Consider the following 21231-nt stretch of genomic DNA (forward strand, 5'->3'; position numbering starts at 1 on the left):
GCCAGGTGTTTGGTCAATGGATTTTTTGACCACCAAATTTAGTGCATGTGCAATGCACACTACATGCCTTATGGCTAAATTTCTGGCAGTGGCTGTCATGTTAGCTGCAGCATCAGTCACAAGGCATGTAACCTTTCCATCAATGCCCCACTCAACCATGAGAGACCTTTTGGCAGCTGCAATGTTTTCAGCAGTGTAGTCTTGAGGGAATGGCAGCACTCCTAAAAGTACTGTGGCCAGCACTGCATCATCAAGCACAAAATGACAAGTGACTGCAAGATATGCATCCATATTAATAGAGGTCCACATATCAGAAGTCAGACTCACTCCCTCCACGTTCTGCAGTTGAGCCTTGGCCTTGGTCTTCTCCTCGTCATATTTTTCATCCACCATCTTCTTTAGAGCCTGTCTAGATGGCAGAGTGTATGTTGGGTCTAGCTTTCCCACAAACTCTCTGAAGCCCTCTCCTACCATGATCTGTGTTCTCCTGCATGCCCTCATGCTTGGCTTTGAAGTGCCTCAGCATTGATGACGTATTATTATTATACGCCAATTGCTGTGAACACAGCAAGCACTGGACCTGTGTAAACAGCAATATGCAAACAAACTAATTATTACATACATCACTATAATGCTACTTAATGTTGACTTCACATACATCATGGAACCTATTGTACCAACAGTAATGACAGTATTAGCCACTTATGTAACTTTGCTTAAGTTACCTGGCCTAAGCCAGGTGCAGTAGGATAACCAAGGTATAATAAAAGCACCTACCTTATTAGGACTGATCAGATGAAAATGTTCCCACATTGGAGAACGGGTTCTCTTCCTAGCTGGTTCCATGATGATGATGATGATGATCAAACAAATGCAGTGATAACAACAATGCAAACTCCTACTACAATAAACCCACATCTTGTGCGTCATTTTGGGCATCTATATAGTCATATTATGCGCCAAAAAACCTGCTGAAGCGTGCGTGCAGCAAAGTCTCGCGTCATGAAGCCTCTCGCGATGCGAAGCAGTATCGACTGGTCTGAACCAGTCACGTGATTCACTCAGAGAACCGAAGCAGTTGCTGCTTCGGACGTCATCGGTCACGTGTGTTTTTCCGCACCAAAGCAAGCTCCGAAGCAGTAGTTCAAGAAAAATCCTGCTTCGAGTTCGAAGCTTGTGTCGGAGCATCGGTGTCAGACGGCCATCACTAACTCCAGCGTGTTTCCCAATCTTCATGCTACATATCTGTGTGTGTGTCTCCCTACCGTCTCCGTGAGTCCACTCCACCACTTCGCTCCCTGGCAACCACGAGTCATCTACCTGCAAGAGAAAAGGACAGTATTACCACTTCTGTTTCACCATATCAAATACCAATTTACCATCACTCACCTGCTCATCTGTATATACCTGCTGTTTGTCAAATAAATACCACCTACCTGCAAACCTGTTGTCTCCTAACCTTCTGTCCGTGACAGCTAGGTGCATTGCACATATAATTAATTTCACAGTATATTTGTATTAAATCAGGGAAGCAAAGTCATCATCTGGAAGACTAGAGTATTTGCTCATCTGCAACGCGTATTTTTCTTTTGTCAGACTTTTTCTGTCAGATGTTAAATATGCATTTATGAAATGCCTTTAAAATTTTTATGATTTAGACTTGTATGTAAAACGTCTCAGGTTACGTCTGTAACTCTGGTTCCCTGAATAGGGAACGAGACACTGCGTAAAATGCATTGGGATCACTTCTGCGTGATTATGTCTTGAAGCACTTGTGAAATCTAATCAATAGGGTGACGGGACGTCAGAGCGGGTGACGTCACGGACCAGGAAACTATAAAGCACTCCTGAGAACGAAGAATGCCATCTTCTGATTGGCTGAAGCAAGACGCTCACAGGCGTGCAGGGAGTATGGCTAAGCGACGCAGCGTCTCGTTCCCTGTTCAGGGAACTAGGGTTACAGACATAACCCGAGACGTTCCCTTTCATGGGAACATTGACGCTGCGTCGAATGCATTGGGAACCCAATCCCAACTATGCTATAGTACCAAGTACCTGTCTGTTATCTTTGAGACGAAAGCACCGAAGACCCCGGAGTGGAGCCCAAATCAAGGTTATAAAACCTAATGAAGGTATGCTGAGAGGACCACCCAGCCGCATCACATATCTCATTGAGGGGACCCCCGAGATCAAAGCTTTTGAGGCAGCCATTCTGGAAGACCAACTTTTGGAAGGCTGCTGACTGCTTTTTGGCTTCCTGGAACCTCTCGACAGAGTCGGCGAAGAGGCCCAGGGAAGACAACAGCACATCCAAGAGCACACTTTTATCCTTTTCTTTGATATTGGATAAATTTAACCATAAATGCCTCTCTGTGGCCACCAGGGCTGCCATAGAATGGCCGATTGTTTTAGCCATCTCCTTGGTGGCCCGGAGAGATAGATCAGTGGCTTTCCTAAGTTCTTGAATTGCTTCAAAACTAGCCTCCCCGCTCTCATCTATTTCCCCCAGCAGGTCAGCCTGGTAAGCTTGCAAAATTGACATTGTATGCAAACAAGCTGCAGCCTGACCTGCTGCCGAATAAGCTTTGCCCACCAGTGCTGATGTAGTTCTTAGTGGTCTGGTGGGCAGCGTCGGGTTTTGAGGGACGATGCAGACTTGGGTGAGAGATAGCTCGCAAGCGTCTCGTCTCTTCTCTTCTCGCCTCGACGCTCACCACATTCACCTCCTCAGAGCTAGATAGATGAAGCAGGGGAAGAAACCGCAATGCACGTGCTTCCATAACACAAAATTAGATAGACATTGGGTCTTTACAGGTGAGGGTAGAGATAAGGCTGGACCCGTCTCTAACCCCTCTGTCAGATACATCTGTGAACAACACGAATTAAGCCGCAGCTCTGAAGCGTGACCCGATCCGTGGGGAACACTAGCTGCGGTGCCGTCCTTATCTTTATCAAAGAGCGCCCGGCGAAGGTAAGAGTGTTTTCGGAGAGTCAGCTTTCTGCAATGCACGCAGACAGCTCCCTCGACAGCTGCCGTATGCTTCCACTCCTAGTATAGAACAACGCACATCTACATGTGTATCCCCACCCGTGATGAAGTGAGGGCATGGGATGAACACACTTGGCAAACTGTTGTTTGCTCACCATTATGTGTCTTGAATATATATAGCCATGTATATGCTTGGGTGTACAAAAAATACCATTGTCCTCAGACGAAGAGTTATTTTATATATATATATATTATATATTTATATTTATTTATTTTTAATTTATATTTATTTACTCAACAAATTCTTTACTGTAGAAAGAAACACAAGTTGAATTTACCAAGTATTAGCAAGTTAAGCTAATTTACATTAAAGACAGTTAATTAAGTTGAACAAACTTACCATGGATGCAGCAGGCGCAATGATATTACGCAGTGTCTCTCACAAATGTCTCCATGGTCACAGGTGGTGCGTAATATCATTGCTCCTGTTGCACCCATGGTAAGGCAGCAAAGTTCCTTGATTATTACGCTGGAATGAGAGTATAGTTCCTAGCCATATCGGCCTAGAAAATTACAACTTTTCATTTTCTGTCAGTCTTAGTACACAATGTAACTACAGAAGAGTCAAGTTTTAAATAGAAAAATATTGAAACTTTTTGGTCAACTTTTTGAGCGAGATGCTAATGGTCTAATCAGATTCAATGAACTATGCTAAAAGTGGTACCGCCAGACCCGGAGATCAGCTGAATGGATTCGAAAATGGTAAAACTCAACAGTTTAAATCTAGGGGAGTTGGAAAATGAGCCTTTTTTTTTTTTTTTTTAAATAGAGTGTACCTTTAAATCTAATAAAGTTAGTGTTTTTAAGCATTTTTACATTTATTCCAAAAAATAACTATAAGATTGAATGTGTTTTATTTGTGAACTTATGTTCAGCTGTTAATTAACTAATAGTCATCTTATTTTTGGATCATTAGTCATCAAAGCTAGGTAAACACTACAGGTGTCATCATGGGAGCCATACTAATAAACTTAATTTTGTTAATTTGTTAATTTCATAAGCTGTCAACACTGAATATAATATTTATGCAGTAGTCATCACATTATCCAGTGAAAACATCCTAAATGAGCACATTTGTTTGAAGGGAAAAATGTCAGATGGAAAACATGTCAATTGGAGTGAAGACTATTCCATTTTAACATTTTAGTCTGAAAGTCCATTCAGGAAAAACTTGATAGTAGCCTACAGTTGGTGGCAATATGAGGATGTGCAATGCCAGAGCTTTTAAACAGGTTCTTCCAATCAATGACACTGCAGCAAATATTTAAATAATACAACGTTAACCATAACAGTTTATTAATGTACTGTCTGAAATGTTGGTTCATGAATATCCAGTATTTATTTTAACCCCGGCTAAATTATGAGCATCAGTTGGCTACTCTCCACGATGTTTATGCTCGTTTTTTTGCCTTTATTTGACTTCCTATCACTTGTTTAGTCGTACAGCTGATTCTGTCGTTGTCTCTGCTGGTAAAGCAATAAAAGTGTATTCCATAGTTTAGTTTTTCCTTTTTGCATTGCCAGACAACACTATGCTGCTACTAGCATATCTATAGAGGCAGCAGCCAATGAGCGTGAGGATTCTCTTTGGCGTTTTGTGAAACACAGCGGGGGTCACATCACTTCAATATGGTGAAATACATTCAGGAGCCACCCACACCATACATTAGTGAAAGGAGAAACAAAAAGTTTTGTTTACTGTTTTGAAAGCCCTTAAAACTCTAATTGCTGGTGATGCCCACTGATGTCATATAGCCTAGATCAGTGGTGACACCTGCTGGTCAAAACGGTGTAAATGCAATGAATGTGTTATGTGTCATTAAAAATGTCAACAAATTTATAAAACTTTTTAAAGACTGTGGCCCTTTCCCAAATGATCAATTTAGATAACTCTTTTAAATAAATATATATATATATTTTGTTAGATTACTACTAAACTACAGAATGCACCATTAAAAGCAACATTAAAGTTAGTCCAGTTAGTTGTGCTATCTTAGAAATGGACAAAGTTCTCCAGTTAGCCGTGCTCTTTCATTGATTCAAAAAAAAAAAAAGGGTTTGTTGATATCATTGTCATAGTGGTTTTTTCCCCTCATGAGGTTTATAATCCACATAGACGGATAACTTAAAGACAGTATAAAAGACCCAAGATAAAAGCGCACACACTAGTTAAAGGTCCGGTTGCTGCATGACTGCTCGGTCAATCAACCAGACACTAAGTAAGTGTCATGTTATTGACAGCTCATAACTGTCACCATATCTTATGCAGAAGAGCAAAGGATTTCTAAATGTACAGAATCTGTTGTAAGTATTTTAAATATTACATATTTACCCATAGTATACCTGGTTGAGCTGTAATATTTGATATATTTGCCCTTTTCTACTTTGTTTAGGATGATATCATGTCTTCAGCTGGCAATGTCTACAATGTGTCATCTGATCTGTTTCTTCAGGGCTTTGATCTGTCTCCTGAGAAGGCCATTGTTGCGTTTGTCTTTGCCGCTCTGAATTATATAATTATATTGTTCTGCAACTCCTTCCTCCTGTTCACAATCATAAACAATAAGGGTCTTCATGAACCGATGTACATTCTCCTGTTAAATTTGCCTATTAATGACCTCATAGGCTCCACTTGCCTGTTCCCTCATATCATGCGGGAGCTCCTGTTTGACACCAGGACCATGTCGTTCTCCATTTGTATTACTCAGGCTTTCTTTATACATCTATATGCTGCTACTGTGGTCCTCATCTTGACTGCCATGGCATATGACAGATATGTTGCTATCTGCCAGCCAATGAGATACATTACCATTATGAGCAACGTTCACCTCATTAAGATCATCATGTTGGTTTGGCTCTCTAATTTGACACTGATAGCCATGCTTTTCATTCTCCTCCTGCGTTTGCCTCGCTGTAGGTCTTACCTTAACAATCCATTTTGTGACAATCCCTCCCTGCTTCAGTTGGTCTGTGGAGACACGGCCATTAATAACATGTATGGACTGTTGTTGACAGCTGTCTGTCAGGTGATAACAGTTGGTCTGATTTTGTACACATACCTACAGATCCTCATAGCTTGCTTTCGCAACAAAAGCTCTGACACGAGAAGTAAAGCTCTGCAGACGTGTGGTACACATCTAGTTGTCTTTATCTTGTTTGAGTGTTTGGGTCTTTTCACGATCATCTCATACAGGATAAAAGATATTTCTCCTCACTTAAGAAAATTCATTACGATTGCTGGTCTAATATTGCCACAGACGGTGAATCCTGTTATATATGGAATGAGAACTAAAGAAATCAGGGTCAAAGGGATCCAGTTTTTCAAGAAAAAAGTTTTTGCATTGTGAACAAATAACTTTAGAATCACAGTTTAGCAGGTTGTCACATGTCCTGATATATCCTTTTCTGCTGGACTTAATTTGACTGATATTTAAAAAAGGGCTAAATGCAATTCCAGTTTATGACCACAAGATAGAAACCTAAACCACTTTTTAAAATGGTACCAGTGGCACATACATACAGTATATACACATATACACACACAATATAAGTATATTTTATACTGTAGTCTAAGTTTTAAAATTACATTTATTAAGCTGAGTAATGAGCCAAGATCCTTGGCATCTCAGAACACAAGATTGGTTACAAGTATGGCAAAAAATATGAATAAATACTGTGTTTTTATTTTATAGATAATTACACACTCTTTATTTTTTTCTTAATACCTCTGTAATCTTTTTACAAGATCTTACAATTTGTTTAGTACTATTGTCTACTAAATTGATGCCTCTGAAATCACGTCTTTATGTAAGATACAGAAAGAAAGAAAGAAAGATTATTATTGAAACAATTTGTTACCTAACTTCCCAAAACCATTATATTGTTAGACACAGAATTATTTTTGCATCTAACCCTTTCAAATATGCATGTATAGAACTGCAAGAATAATAGCAAAATCTATTTAAAAAGTATTATTTTTTTAAGATTGTAAGATTTTGATAATATCTTTTTTTCATTCCATCCATCCATTCTGTAAACCATTTGTCCTTTAGACAGGTACATTCATACTGTGATGCAACAGTGCTACTAGTCTATGGCAGTGCTGTGTCTTTTGTTCCTTCCCTGCTGAAAAATCCAGCTTAAACCAGCATGAATTCATGTTGGTTCAGGATGGTTTATGCTGGTTTAAGTGCGGACATAATTTACAGATCAATATTTCACATGAGTCATGACAAAGAGTGATCTGAATTGCAGTTTGTCCTGAATCACTTTGAGTATATTGCCCTCTGCTGCTTATTGAGAAATAGTTCAGAATACTGTATGCTTTGAAATACTGTATTAAATATTTTCAAATACATCATTTTAAAACAATAAATAACCTTAATAATTAGAAGTATATAATTTTATTTCTTAATTTCTTGATTATGGCTTTGCTAGGTGCATTATTTGAACATATATGTTTATTATTTTATTATTACATGTATTATTATTATTATTAATATTATTATTATTATATAATTAATTTCACTGTAATTTATTTGCAATAAATGAGGAAGCAAAGTCCTCATTGTTTTAAAATGTTTAAATCCGATGTAAATTCATACTCCCATTTTCTGTTAAATAAATAAACAACCCAGATAGCACATGTACATTGCAGAGATGTCTATTTGATTTGTGTGTTTTCATCTGGAAGACTAGAGTATTTGCTCATCTGCAACGCGTTTATAAGACTTTTTCTGTCAGATGTTAAATACGCATTTATAAAATGCCTTTAAGATGTTTATGATTTAGACTTAGATGTAAAACTGACTTTTAAAGAGGTTTATCAGAGTTTGTACACAGCAGATGCTTTCGAAGATGCTTTTCCAAGTGTTCTTTATACCCAGGTGAAAAAACTGCACTAAAATACACTTTATTTCAGTACACTTAGTAGACTTCCGTAATGTACTTAAAGTGCTCTATTTCCATGCGCTAATTTTGTACTTAATATACCAAAAATTCTTCTTTAGTACTTCTTAAGATAATCTTAACATCTAAGTGACCTTAACTGTGCTATTTTGAGACAGCATGAATATAAACTAAAATGTGCTTTCAACATACTATCTGTTTTAAAAAAGTATTTAGTAACCACTTGTAGTACACTTGAACCCATCTCTTGTACACTTTTAAATATACTTATCAGACATAGAAAATACACTTATGAATTATTTATGTAATGTATAAAAAATAAAGAATAATGTATGTGTAATGATGAGGTCAGTAGAGTGTGGATCCATTTGCAGCTTTATTAACACAATGCCAAATACAAACAAGGGCAAGGCAGTACCGTAAACAAGGACAGGCAATGGTCGGGACTGGCAGCAGAGAATCAGAGTCGGGTCACAGGCAAGGATCAAGACAGGCGGCAAACAATCACAGATCAGTAAACAGGCAGGAATCAGGGCAGACGGCAAAGGTTCAGCAGAGGTAAACAGTCCAGGTAATAAGATATCAGTCCACAAAATAAACGCTCAGAAATGATCACCACAGCAAATCAAGACTTCGCGATGGATGTGTGTGTGTGTGCGTCTTAAATAGTGTGAGTGTGATGCGGTGCAGGTGTAAATGCAATCAGTCCCAAGAATGAGGGCCTATGGGAAATGGAGTCCGGAATGGTTGTGAGTCAATATTCAGGTGATGGCTCCCTCCGGCGATCCGGAGGATGCACCGTGGGAGCCGCATTCGTGACAGGGCCCCCACCCTGTGAGCGGCTCCAGACGCGAAGGAGGCGGACACCGGGGTCTACCACGAGGTCGCGGGGCCGGTCTCTCCGGGTGCGTCCGATGGAATTCCTCCATGAGATTGGGGTCCAGGATATCATCCGCATTGACCCAGGATCGCTCCTCCGGTCCGTACCCCTCCCAGTCGACCAGATATTGTAGCCTCGGACCCCGGCGCCTGGAATCGAGCAGCTCTCGAACATGATAGGCCTCCTCGCCCTCGATCATTAGCGGTGGGGAATGATGGTCCTCGGCTCCCTCCGGTTCCCCTCTCGGACCCCCGGAGGGTTTCAGCAACGAAACATGAAAAGTGGGAGAAACGCAATAATTAGCAGGCAACTTTAAGCGAAAAGATACAGGGGTAATTTGTTTAGGTGATTTGGAAAGGCCCTACATACCTGGGACTGAGTTTCTTGCATGGAAGTCTTAACCGCAGATCTCTGGCGGACAGCCAGACCCACCGTCCTACAGTGTACCGGGGTTGTGGTCGTCGATGTCTGTTGGCCTGAGTCTCTTGCTTCCTGACTGCACGCTGAAGATGGTGATGTGCTAAGTCCCATGTCTCCTCACTCCTTTGCATCCATTCGCTGACTGCAGGTAACTCAGAGGGCTCGCCTGACCATGGAAATAACGGCGGTTGATAACCCAGGACACATTGGAATGGGGTGATGCCGGTAGCCGGTTTCCGTAGCGAGTTCTGCGCATACTCTGCCCACATGATATATCGGCTCCACTCAGACTGTTTGCTCTGACAATAGGTGCGAAGAAAACGTGGGAGTTCCTGATTCAGACGTTCCGTCTGACCGTTGGACTCTGGGTGATAGCCTGAGGTGAGACTGATATTAACATTCAGGTTCTTGAAGAAGGCGGCCCAGACCCGAAGAGGTGAATTGTGGTCCCCTGTCTGATACGATATCGTCAGGTAATCCATACAGTCTGAACACGAAATTGCACAGTACTTCGGCAGGTCTCGAAGGCCGTGGGTAGTTTAGGGAGTGGTATGAGGTGACACGCCTTGGAAAAGCGATCAACTACTGTGAGGATGGTAGTGTTGCCTTGTGAGGCGGGCAGGTCAGTGATGAAGTCGATTGCGATGTGAGACCAGGGGCGTTGTGGAATGGGCAGTGGTTGCAGCAGACCAGCAGGCGACTGGTGAGAGGGTTTGGATGTTTGGCAGGCTGTGCAGTGGTGGATGAATTGAGTTACGTCGTGAAGCATGGATTCCCACCAGAACCGGTTTTGCAGCAGATTATGAGTGGCAGTGATACCGGGATAACCAGAGCTAGGAAGATCGTGGACATGGTGTAGAACTTTATCTCTCAGATGTGCTGGTACGTAGGTGCGATTGGGTGGACATGTGGTCGGAGGAGTGGATTGCTCATTGGCCTGGGTTATTTCGGTCATGATGTCCCATTGAACTGGTGCGAGAAGGAGGGAGTCAGGGATGATGTGTTCTTCAGCCTTCGGTTGTTCGATTCGCTTGGTTTGTCGAGATAGCGCGTCCGCTTTGGTGTTTTTTGGAACCAGGTCTGTAGGTGACATTAAAATGGAAACGGGTGAAGAACATAGCCCATCGGGCCTGACGTGGGTTTAACCGTTTGGCTGAGCGGAGGTATTCTAACGTTTTTGTGATCTGTGAACACCGTGAATGGATGTTGAGCTCCCTCCAACCAATGACGCCATTCTTCCAGTGCCGCTTTCATGGCCAGCAGTTCACGGTCACCTACGTCGTAATTTCGTTCTGCGGCTGACAATTTCCTAGAATAGAAGGTGCAGAGATACATTTCGGGATCGCCTTGACGTTGGGACAGAATGGCACCGATACCAGTGTTGGAAGAGTCCACCTCCACGATGAAAGGGCGCTCCGGGTCAGGGTGACGGAGAATGGGTGCCGTTGTGAACCGTTCCTTGAGCCCTTCGAATGCTTGGTCAGCCTCTGGAGACCAGAGAAGATGAGAGGATGAGCGTTTTGTCATGGAAGTCAGGGGTGCGGCTACACTGCTGAAGTTTCGAATGAAACCGACCTATAAAAGTTGGCAAAGCCCAGGAATTGCTGCAGTTCCTTTAAAGTGCGCGGTTTCGGCCATTCGAGCACTGCTTTCACCTTGCTGTCATCCATAGCCACCCCGTCCCGGCTGATGACGTACCCCAAGAAGGAAGTGGAGGTTTGATGAAATTCGCACTTCTCAGCTTTTGCATATAACTGGTGCTTTATGAGTCTCTGCAGAACATGCTGAATGTGTTCGTCAAGTGAGTTAGAGTAGATAAGAATGTCGTCAATGTACACTATGACCCAGTGATTTAACATGTCTCTGAATACATCATTAATGTAGGATTGAAATACGGCTGGACTGTTGGAAAGCCCGAACGGCATAACGAGGGTCTCTTAGCGGTGGTCATGGAAAAAGCGGGTTTCCATTCATCCCCTTCCCGGATACGAATGAGGTTGTAAGCACAGCGAAGGTCGAGTTTGGTGAAATACTCAGCCTGACGTAATTCTTCAAGTGCTGCAGGGACCAGTGGCAGGGGATAACGGAACTTTACGGTAATGTCATTCAAACCTCTGTAGTTAATGCAAGGTCTCAGCCCTCCGTCCTTCTTGACAAAGAAAAACCCTGCTGAGGCTGGTGATGTGGATGGCCGAATAAACCCCTTGGCCAATTCCTCCTCGATGTATGCTTTCATGGATGCGGTTTCGGGCTGCGAGAGAGGGAAGATCCTGCTTTTGGGGGTCGTGGCACCTGGCAGCAAGTCAATAGCACAGGTCTGTGAGCAGGTAGCTCAGTGGATTTTTGCTTACTAAAAGCCACGGCTAGATCTGCGTATTCGGCGGGAATGTTGTGCTTTTCTGGGTTCTCCGTGTGGACCTCCACAGATCGTAGCGGCAACGGGGTTACAGGTTGTAGACATTGTTTGTGACAGTGACTGTCCCATTGTAGTATCTCTCCCTCCTTCCAAGACACATGCAGGTTATGAGTACGGAGCCAGGGCAAACCAAGGATGATAGGGTTGTTAGGTGAGTGAATTACGTAGAAGCAAATGGTTTCGTGGTGCAGGATTCCAATTTGAAGTTTGAGCTCGGCAGTGATGTGTGCTACTCTTCCTCCTCCGATGGGCTTTCCATCTAGCGCCTCCACTGTTAACAGAGAATGGCAATCGATTAGAGAGATGATGGAAATTTCCAGCCGCTCCAGAATCCAGAAGAGCACGAGTGGTGATGACTTGTTCGTTAACGGTGAGTTGAATGGGAATTTTGAGGCAGTTGGATGAATAGTTATGATGTGGAAGAGAACTCACCGCTTTGGAGCTCGTGGGAGTAGGACAAACCGGGCAGTTAACCTTGAAGCGTGGCCAGCCTGGCCGCAGTATAAGCAAAGGTGCATTTGACAGTGGAGTATAACGGCTGGGGTTGAACTGGGTTGGCAGGGACGGGCGCTTGAACGCAGGAGGTTGTCGATGTGAATTGCCAGTTCGATGAATGAATTTAATGAGCTACCCTCGTCCCGACATGCGAGCTCTGCTTGTAAGTCCATGGATAAACCCCGATGAAAGAGTAGCTTCAATGTATCCTCTATCCAGTTTGTTTGTGCCGCCAAAGTGCGAAACTGCAAGGCATATTCAGCTGCTGTGGCTTTACCTTGTGTCAGTGAGAGCAGCTGGTCACCCAGCCTCTGACCTCCCGCGGCATGTTCGAACACCTCTCTGAACCGCTGAAGGAAGTCAGCGAATGTGGGAAACACGGAACCGTCATCCCACCAAACAGCGGTGGCCCAGTCCAGCGCTTTGCCCATCAGTAGTGAGCAAACAAATGAGATACGACCCGTGTCAGAGGGATACAAGGGGGCTGTTGATTCACATATAGGGAACACTGAAGGAGAAAGCCCTTACACTTTGCTGGTGTGCCATCAAACTTCTCAGGAAGGGCCAGACGGGGATTCATGGTTGGGGGATTGGTGAATGTTGGCGTGGCAGGTGCGGCGGGCGGCGGGCGGCGGCGTGGCGGCGGCGTGGCGGCCTCGGCGGGGTTGAGGCGTAGGCCCTGTAGTGTCTTCCAGTTCTTCCGTAAGCAAGGTTAGGCGGGTTAGTTGGTGGTGATGCATCGCTAGTTGACTGGCTTGGGCTGATAACTCAGTGGAGATCTGTGCTAGGGCTGCTGGATCGCTGTGTGGCGAAGTCTTCTGTAATGATGGGTCAGTAGAGTGTGGATCCATTTGCTGCTTTATTAACACAATGCCAAATACAAACAAGGGCAAGGCAGTACCGTAAACAGGACAGGCAATGGTCGGGAATCAGGCAGCAGAGAATCAGAGTCGGGTCCACAGGCAAGGATCAAGACAGGTGGCAAACAATCACAGATCAGTAAACAGGCAGGAATCAGGGCAGACGGCAAAAGGTTCAACAGAGGTAAACAGTCCAGGTAATAACAAGATATCAGTCCACAAAATAAAGGCTCAGAAATGATCACCACAGCAAATCAAGACTTCGCAATGGATGTGTGTGTGTGTGCGTCTTAAATAGTGTGAGTGTGATGTGGTGCAGGTGTAAACGCAATCAGTCCCAGGAATGAGGGCCTATGGGAAATGGAGTCCGGAATGGTTGTGAGTCAATATTCAGGTGATGGCTCCCTCCAGCGGTCCGGAGGGTGCACCGTGGGAGCCGCATTCGTGACAGTATGATAAATATATATATAAAATGTATTTATAATGTATTACCCACAAATTTTTATCCATTAAATAATTATTTTCAAATGTATTGTAACTATGTTAATATTCCCTTTATATGATACTTAACTACATGTTAAAAGTGTCTTTAAATAGTACTATCACATGAAATAAGGAGGATTCAATAGCGAATGCAGCAAATATAAGTTTATTAAGAAAAAATAGAAGCAGGAGAGATAAAACGGGTTAGATGTCTTGGATGCAGATGGCAAAGTATTTTTACATTTATTCCAAAAAATAACCATAAGAACACTGTAACAAATTTCAGATTTCTTGTATGTTTTACATTTACATTTCTAACTTATGTTCAGCTGTTAATTAACTAATAGTCAACTTATTTTTGGATCATTAGTCATCAAAGCTAGTTAAATACTACAGGTGTCATCATGGGAGTCATACTAATAAATTTAATTTTGTTAATTTGTTAATTTCATAAGATGTCATGGTCATGCAACACTGTATATAATATTTATGCAGTAGTCATCACATGATCCAGTGAAAACATCCTAAATGAGCACATATGTTTGAAGTGAAAAATGTCAGATGGAAAACGTCTTGGTTATGTGTGTAACCCTCGCTCCCTGAAGGAGGGAACAGAGACGTTTGTCAGTAGTGACTGACGAATTGGGATATCGCCAGAGAGCCCTATCAGCTTCGAGTGAAACTAAATAAGCCAATGGAATTGACATGCAATATTTGCATAGCGCACACCGCCCCCGCAAGGCAGATATAAATACGGAAGCGGATGCAGTTGTACTCTGTTTTTCGCTGAGGAGACAACCTGAGTCTGCACTACAGCGAAGGCACAGGAACTGTGGCGACGGGACGTACGTCTCCGTTCCCTCCTTCGGGAAACAAGGGTTACAAATGAGGTTTCCCTTACAGTCGGTCTCCACCAGGTGGCTGAGGCATCTGTGGAGACCACAGCACACCTGGACACTTGTTCGAGGGGAACTCCTGCCCGCAGGAACTAAGGGCCAATCACTGAGTGAGGGTACGATGGCTGTTCGGTATCACAGGGAACACGGAATGTACCGCGTTGACACGCCCATCTTGGGACCCGGTTGTGAAGCCAGTGTTGAAGCGGCCTCATATAAAGCAATCCGAGTGGTGTGACTGGGGCTGCGGATGCCATATGCCCCAGGAGCCTCTGAAAAAATTTCAGTGGGACCGCTGTCCTTGAGTGAACTCATGCAGTTCAACATTGACTAGGACGCACTCCTCTATGAGGCGTGCTGTCCAGGCGATCCGAGTCCAGCTCTTGTCCCAGTTGACCCGAAGACTTAACCGGATGAGGTGAGCAAATACCATGTCCCTGTGTTCACACAACTGCTCCCACGAGCTGGCCAGAATGAGCCAGTCGTCGAAGGTAGTTGAGAATGTGAACGCCCTGTTCCTTGAGTGGAACAATGGCTGCCTCCGAGCCAGCGGGACCAAAGGCACCACAGACATACCCGGCGTGGGGCAGCGAGGCAGAGTACTGGGACCTGACTCAGACGGCATTGCGGCCCGAAGTGGCAGTGTGTATGGGAGAAGCCACAAGGGAGGCAGCCTCGACATACACACTGGAACCTGCTGGCGAAGGTGAGAGGGGGCTGAGAGTGGCGAAGCGGAGCACCGCACACTGCTAGCCGCACCCTCTTTGGACCTGAAGGAATTGGGAAACAGCTCTTTTTGTGAAAAGGTGGGTACCTCTGGACTCCGGAGAGCCAGCGGCGGTACAATACAAGACACAATTTTCCCACCGGCCCTCCTCTGGGGGAGGGACAGATGCGGGCATCATCTCCCAAAGAGCTGACATCCTCTCTTCCAGGTTGCCCATCTCAGGACCGCTTCATAGTTATCTTGCCACCTGACTTGGCTAGGGTCTGAGCTGGCTGGGTGCCACGACTGGCTCCCTGCTGTCTGGTGGGTGGAGGCTGCTGCTTTGCATACTTAGCAGGGATGTTGGACGATGCAGGCGGGCGACGAGCAGACTAAGGTTACGCAGCTGGCGGTGGGGTGGAGGCAGCAGCGGACCGCTGTGGCAGGATGTGTTTGATGGCCTCAGTCTGCTTCTGTGCGGCCAAGAACTGCTGGGCAAAGCTCTCGATTGTGTCGCTGAATAGGCCGACCTGTTACACGGGGGAGTCCAGGAACCGATACTTATCGTTCTCCCTCATGTCCACCAAGGTCAGCCACAGGTGGTGTTGCTGGACCACAAGCATAGCCATCACTTGATGAACGGAGCGAGCCATCACCTTAGTCGCCCGGAGAGCAAGGTCGGTGGCGGCGCGAAGCTCCCCCAGCAGGTGTTGGTCAAGACCACCCTGGGGCATGTCCATGAGCACTTTGGCCTGATAGACCTGTAACAGGGCCATGGCATGCAAGGCAGAGGTGGCCTGTCCGCAGGCTCTGTAAGCTTTCTCTGTGTTAGACGAGAATTTACAGGCCCGGGATGGGAGAGCCTGCAGCCGTCAGCCTGCAGCCTGCAGCCGTCGGATGGATCCCAGCGTACCCCTTAGCCTCCCTGCCATCCAGAGTGATGAAGGCGGAAGAGGGACCAGGCCTGGCACGAATGCTATACAGCGTTCTCCATGACTTGGTCACCTCCTCATGCACGCCGACGTGCCACTCCCCTGACCAGAGCCAGAGAAATTCTGAGGCAATACATGTATACATCATCTCAATCATGTATTTATTGTCTTGAAAAGTGTTTATCTGCATATTATAGCGATGTCTGGCCTCTGTTAGTTCCTGGAGAGTCACATGGTTGTTCTTCTTTTAGGAGGCATTTGTGGACTAAATGTGCACAGAGCGCCCTCTGGCTGCAAGTATTAATTAAAAACACAGTATCCAGCGTTCATAGTGATGACAATAAATATTGAATAAATATTACTCCTCTGTATAGAAAATTTACATAAACATATGAGAATCCATCAATATTTCTCCAAATGTGCATGCTTTTAAGCTAAAAGGCTATATGAAATGCCATAGAGGTAACATAATTGTTCAGACACTTTGCATCACAGAAATACATTATATTTTAAAGTATATAATAGAATACCATTATTTTAAATTGTAGGCCTAATAATATTTCACAGTATTGCTGTTTTTTCTGTATGTTTGATATACACCATGATGAGCTTGAGACATGATCACAAGAGGGTTTTTTCACAGCCTACCTGACTGAAAGGCCTCATTAATATGCAGGTCATTACAACTCATTATGCGATTATTTTGTCTTCTCAGGTGTAAACGACCCATTATTCATGATGATTCACGCCTCCTGTGTTTCTTGACAAAAAGTGTCTTACAAAAACTAAATCAATATATTGTTATAAATGAACGAGTAGGCAGCATAATTTTTTACATCATTTTGAAGCAAAAACTCTAGTCTACAACCTCCAATACCCTTGAAGTGAACACAGATTTAATATATTTTTTTGGCTTTATTTCAGTGACTTAAGTTTTTTGTTTTTTCAATAACCATGCATAAACGTTATTCCTTCAAAAATACAAACATGTACATACATGTTCCTCACATATTATTGTAGCCTAGTTTGTGCTGAATACAATGTAATGACACTTTTTCCATTAATATGTTTTATGAACAACTGAAAAAAGCACAAATGTCAGGGCATGTCAAAACTTCTCCATGGCCCCAAGAATCCTCAGACCCCAGAGGGTTAACATCAGAACAGTAAAACGAGGCACTTCAAAGGCTTGAGAAGCTCACTCTCAGTCAATAGCAGGAACACAACAGGTTGGCTCCAAAGCAAAAGACAGAGTGCAACTGCATCTGCTTCCGTATTTATACCTGCCTTGCGGGGGTGGTGCGCGCTATGCAAATATTGCACGCAAATATAATAATATTGCCCTTTTCCAAATTATCCCATTTAAATGACTCTTTTAAATGTTTTTTTTTTTTTTTTTAGATTACCACTAAACTACAGAATGCACCATTAAAAGCAACATTAAAGTTCTCCAGTTAGTTGTGCTATCTTAGAAATGGACAAAGTTCTCCAGTTAGCCGTGCTCTTTCATTGATTCATCTGATTTACAAAAAAAAAAAAGGAAAAAAAATGTTTTGTTGACAATATCATCGTCATAGTGGCTTTTTCCCTCATGAGGTTTATAATCCACATAGACGGATAACTTAAAGACAGTATAAAAGACCCAAGATAAAAGCGCACACACTAGTTAAAGGTCCGGTTGCTGCATGACTGCTTGGTCAATCAACCAGACACTAAGTAAGTGTCATGTTATTGACAGCTCATAACTGTCACCATATCTTATGCAGAAGAGCAAAGGATTTCTAAATGTACAGAATCTGTTGTAAGTATTTTAAATATTACACATTAACCCATAGTATCCTTGGTTGAGCTGTAATATATTTCATATATTTGCCCTTTTCTACTTTGTTTAGGATGATATCATGTCTTCAGCTGGGCAATGTCCTACAATGTGTCATCTGATCTGTCTCTTCAGGGCTTCGATCTGTCTCCTGAGAAGGCCATTGTTGCGTTTGTCTTTGCCGCTCTGAATTATATAATTATATTGTTCTGCAACTCCTTCCTCTTGTTCACAATCATAACCAATAAGGGACTTCATGAACCGAATGTACATTCTCCTGTTAAATTTGCCTATTAATGACCTCATAGGCTCCACTTGCTTGTTCCCTCATATCATGCGGGAGCTCCTGTTTGACACCAGGACCATGTCGTTCTCCATTTGTATCACTCAGGCTTTCTTTATACATGTATATGCTGTATCTGTGGTCTTCATCTTGACTGCCATGGCATACGACAGATATGTTGCTATCTGCCAGCCAATGAGATACACTACCATTATGAACAACGTTCACCTCATGAAGATCATCTCGTTGGTTTGGCTCTCTAATTTGACACTGATAGCCGTGCTTTTCATTCTCCTCCTGCGTTTGCCTCGCTGTAGGTCTTACCTTACCCATCCGTACTGTGACAATCCCTCCCTGCTTCAGTTGGTCTGTGGAGACACGACCATTAATAACATTTATGGACTGTTGTTGACAGCTGTCTGTCAGGTGATAACAGTTGGTCTGATTTTGTACACATACCTACAGATCCTCATAGCCTGCTTTCGCAACAAAAGCTCTGACACGAGAAGTAAAGCTCTGCAGACGTGTGGTACACATCTAGTTGTCTTTATCTTGTTTGAGTGTTTGGGTCTTTTCACGATCATCTCATACAGGATAAAAGATATTTCTCCTCACTTAAGAAAATTCATTGCGGTTGCTGCTATGATATTGCCACCGATGATGAATCCTGTTATATATGGAATGAGAACTAAAGAAATCAGGGTCAAAGGGATCCAATTTTTCAAGAAAAAAGTTTTTGCATCATGAACAAATAACTTTTAGAATCACAGTTTAGCAGGTTGTGACATGTCCTGATATATAATTTTCTGCTGGAGTTAATTTGACTGATATTTAAAAAAGGGCTAAATGCAATTCCAGTTTATGACCAACAAGATACAAACCTAAAACAATTTTTAAAATGGTACCAGTGGCACATACATACAGTAAATACACATATACACACAATATAAAAATATATTTTATATTGTAGTCTAATTTTTAAAATTACATTTATTAAGCTGAGTAATGAGCCAAGATCCTTGGCGTCTCAGAACACAAGATCGGTTACATGTATGCCAAAAAATAAAAAAATAAAAAAATATTGTGTTTTACATTTCTAGATTTAAACACTCTTTTTCTTAATACCTCTAATCTTTTTACAAGATTTTACAAGTTGTTTAGTACTATTATCTAACCCTAACCAGCAAGAATTCATATTTCTTCAGGATGGTTTATGCTGGTTAGAGCCGACATAATTTACAGATCAATATTTCAAATGCAGTCATGACAAAGAATTATCCAAACTGCAGTTTGTCCTGAATCACTTTGAGTATACTGCCCTCTGCTGCTTATTGAGAAATAGTGCAGATACTGTATGCATATTAAATATTTTCAAATACATTATTCTAAAACATTAAATAACCTTAATAATTAGAAATATATACTTTTATTTCTTAATTTCTTGATTATGGCTTTGCTAGCTGCATTATTTGCATGTATAATGTTTCAGGATGGTTTAGGCTGGTAAGAGCCAGTATAGTGCTTATACAGTGCTGGTCCAGCCGGCACTCCCACTTTCCATGCTGAGGACCGGCAACCAGCATCCCATGCTGGGCCCAGCATGCAAAACATACCTTATACTGGTTATATATTCTGTTGAAAGACTGACTCTCCAAACCATTTTGTGTCCTGTATACATTTTGGCCTTACATCCTAAGTGGACAAATAGCTCACAGTAAGATGAGGGAATAAAGGAAGCTGTGCAGCACAGACCAAAAAAAACTAACTTTTAACATTATAGTCTTCAACTCTTCAATTATACTCTGAGCATTTCAGGAGAAAAATATTTGTTTTGCTTTGTCTTTTGTTTTGCTCTCTGCTCTCAAGTATGATTAAAAAGCCTTGTGAAAAAAGTAATAGTTATACAGTATACATGAAATTAAGTATGCACCCTTTTTATTTAGGGGTTTTGAATTTGAGTTTCAGTTCATATGTTTTACTATAAGTAGAATTATGGGTCATGGCAAGGCAATAATACTGTAAAATGTAATTAGTTTAATTTATCTTTATTAACCTGTTGAGTTTACATAAAACAAAAAACAAACAAACAAACAAAAAAACGATTGCCTTAAATTTAGCAAGTAAGTTAGCTCATCATTTTGAATTGATAAAACTAACTACCACATAGTACAGAGTACTCACAGAAATATTGAGAATTGGTAATTCAGTTATTCAATACAAATTGAGTACTTAGTTCAGTCAACTTAAAGGAACACTCCACTTTTTTTTTTGAAAATAGGCTCATTTTCCAACTCCCCTAGAGTTAAACAGTTGAGTTTTACCGTTTTCTAATCCTTTCAGCTGATCTCTGTGTCTGGCGGTACCACTTTTAGCATAGCTTAGCATAGTTCATTTAATCTGATGAGACCAATAGCATCCTGCTCAAAAATGACCACAGAGTTTCAATATTTTTCCTATTTAAAACTTTTCTCTTCTGTAGTTACATCGTGTACTAAGACTGATGGAAAATGAAAAGTTGTGATTTTCTAGGCCGATATGGCTAGGAACTGTATTCTCATTCCAGCATAATAATCAAGGAACTTTGCTGCCGTACCATGGGTGCAGCAGGTGCAATGATATTACGCAGCGCCCGTGACCCCCGATGCACAGGGAACATGCCTTGCAACCATGGAGACATTTGTGAGAGGCGCTGCGTAATATCATTAATAGTTTCCTGAAGCAGTGTTTTGAAATCGGCCACCACTATATCATTATTTTGTTTTTTTGGTGCACCAAAAATATTCTTGTCACTTTATAATATTAATATTGAACCACTGAACTCACATGAACTGATTTAAATATGTTTTTAGTACCTTTATGGATCTTGAGAGAGGAAATGTCATTGCTCCCTATACAGGCCTCACGGAGCCATCGGATTTCAACTAAAATATCTTAATTTGTGTTCCGAAGATTAACGAAGGTCTTACGGGTGTGGAACGACATGAGGGTAAGTAATAAATTACAGAATTTTCATTTTGGGTGAACTAACCCTTGAAGAACATTTTGAAGATTAGTTTATTTTTTTTTTTTTTTTAAATGTGCTTG

At 42.4% G+C, this 21231-nt stretch overlaps 2 protein-coding genes across 2 annotated transcripts; both read left to right on the top strand.

Moving 5' to 3' along the window:
* Positions 1-5170: 5170 nt before the first annotated feature.
* Positions 5171-6891, top strand: LOC125249068 (putative gustatory receptor clone PTE03). Its single transcript, XM_048161257.1, has 2 exons — positions 5171-5353; positions 5443-6891. The coding sequence occupies exon 2, from the start codon at positions 5452-5454 to the stop codon at positions 6394-6396; it is 945 nt and encodes a 314-aa protein (XP_048017214.1). The 5' UTR covers positions 5171-5353; positions 5443-5451; the 3' UTR covers positions 6397-6891.
* Positions 6892-17670: 10779 nt separating this feature from the next.
* On the top strand, positions 17671-20043 carry LOC125249148 (olfactory receptor 52B4-like). Its single transcript, XM_048161363.1, is given in 2 exon segments — positions 17671-18128; positions 18130-20043. Coding segments are annotated over 2 exon segments (930 nt in total). The 5' UTR covers positions 17671-17963; the 3' UTR covers positions 18895-20043.
* The last annotated feature ends 1188 nt before the right edge of the window (positions 20044-21231 follow it).

This window comes from Megalobrama amblycephala, linkage group LG16, assembly GCF_018812025.1.
Source record: "Megalobrama amblycephala isolate DHTTF-2021 linkage group LG16, ASM1881202v1, whole genome shotgun sequence".
In the NCBI taxonomy this organism is placed as follows: Eukaryota; Metazoa; Chordata; class Actinopteri; order Cypriniformes; family Xenocyprididae; genus Megalobrama; species Megalobrama amblycephala.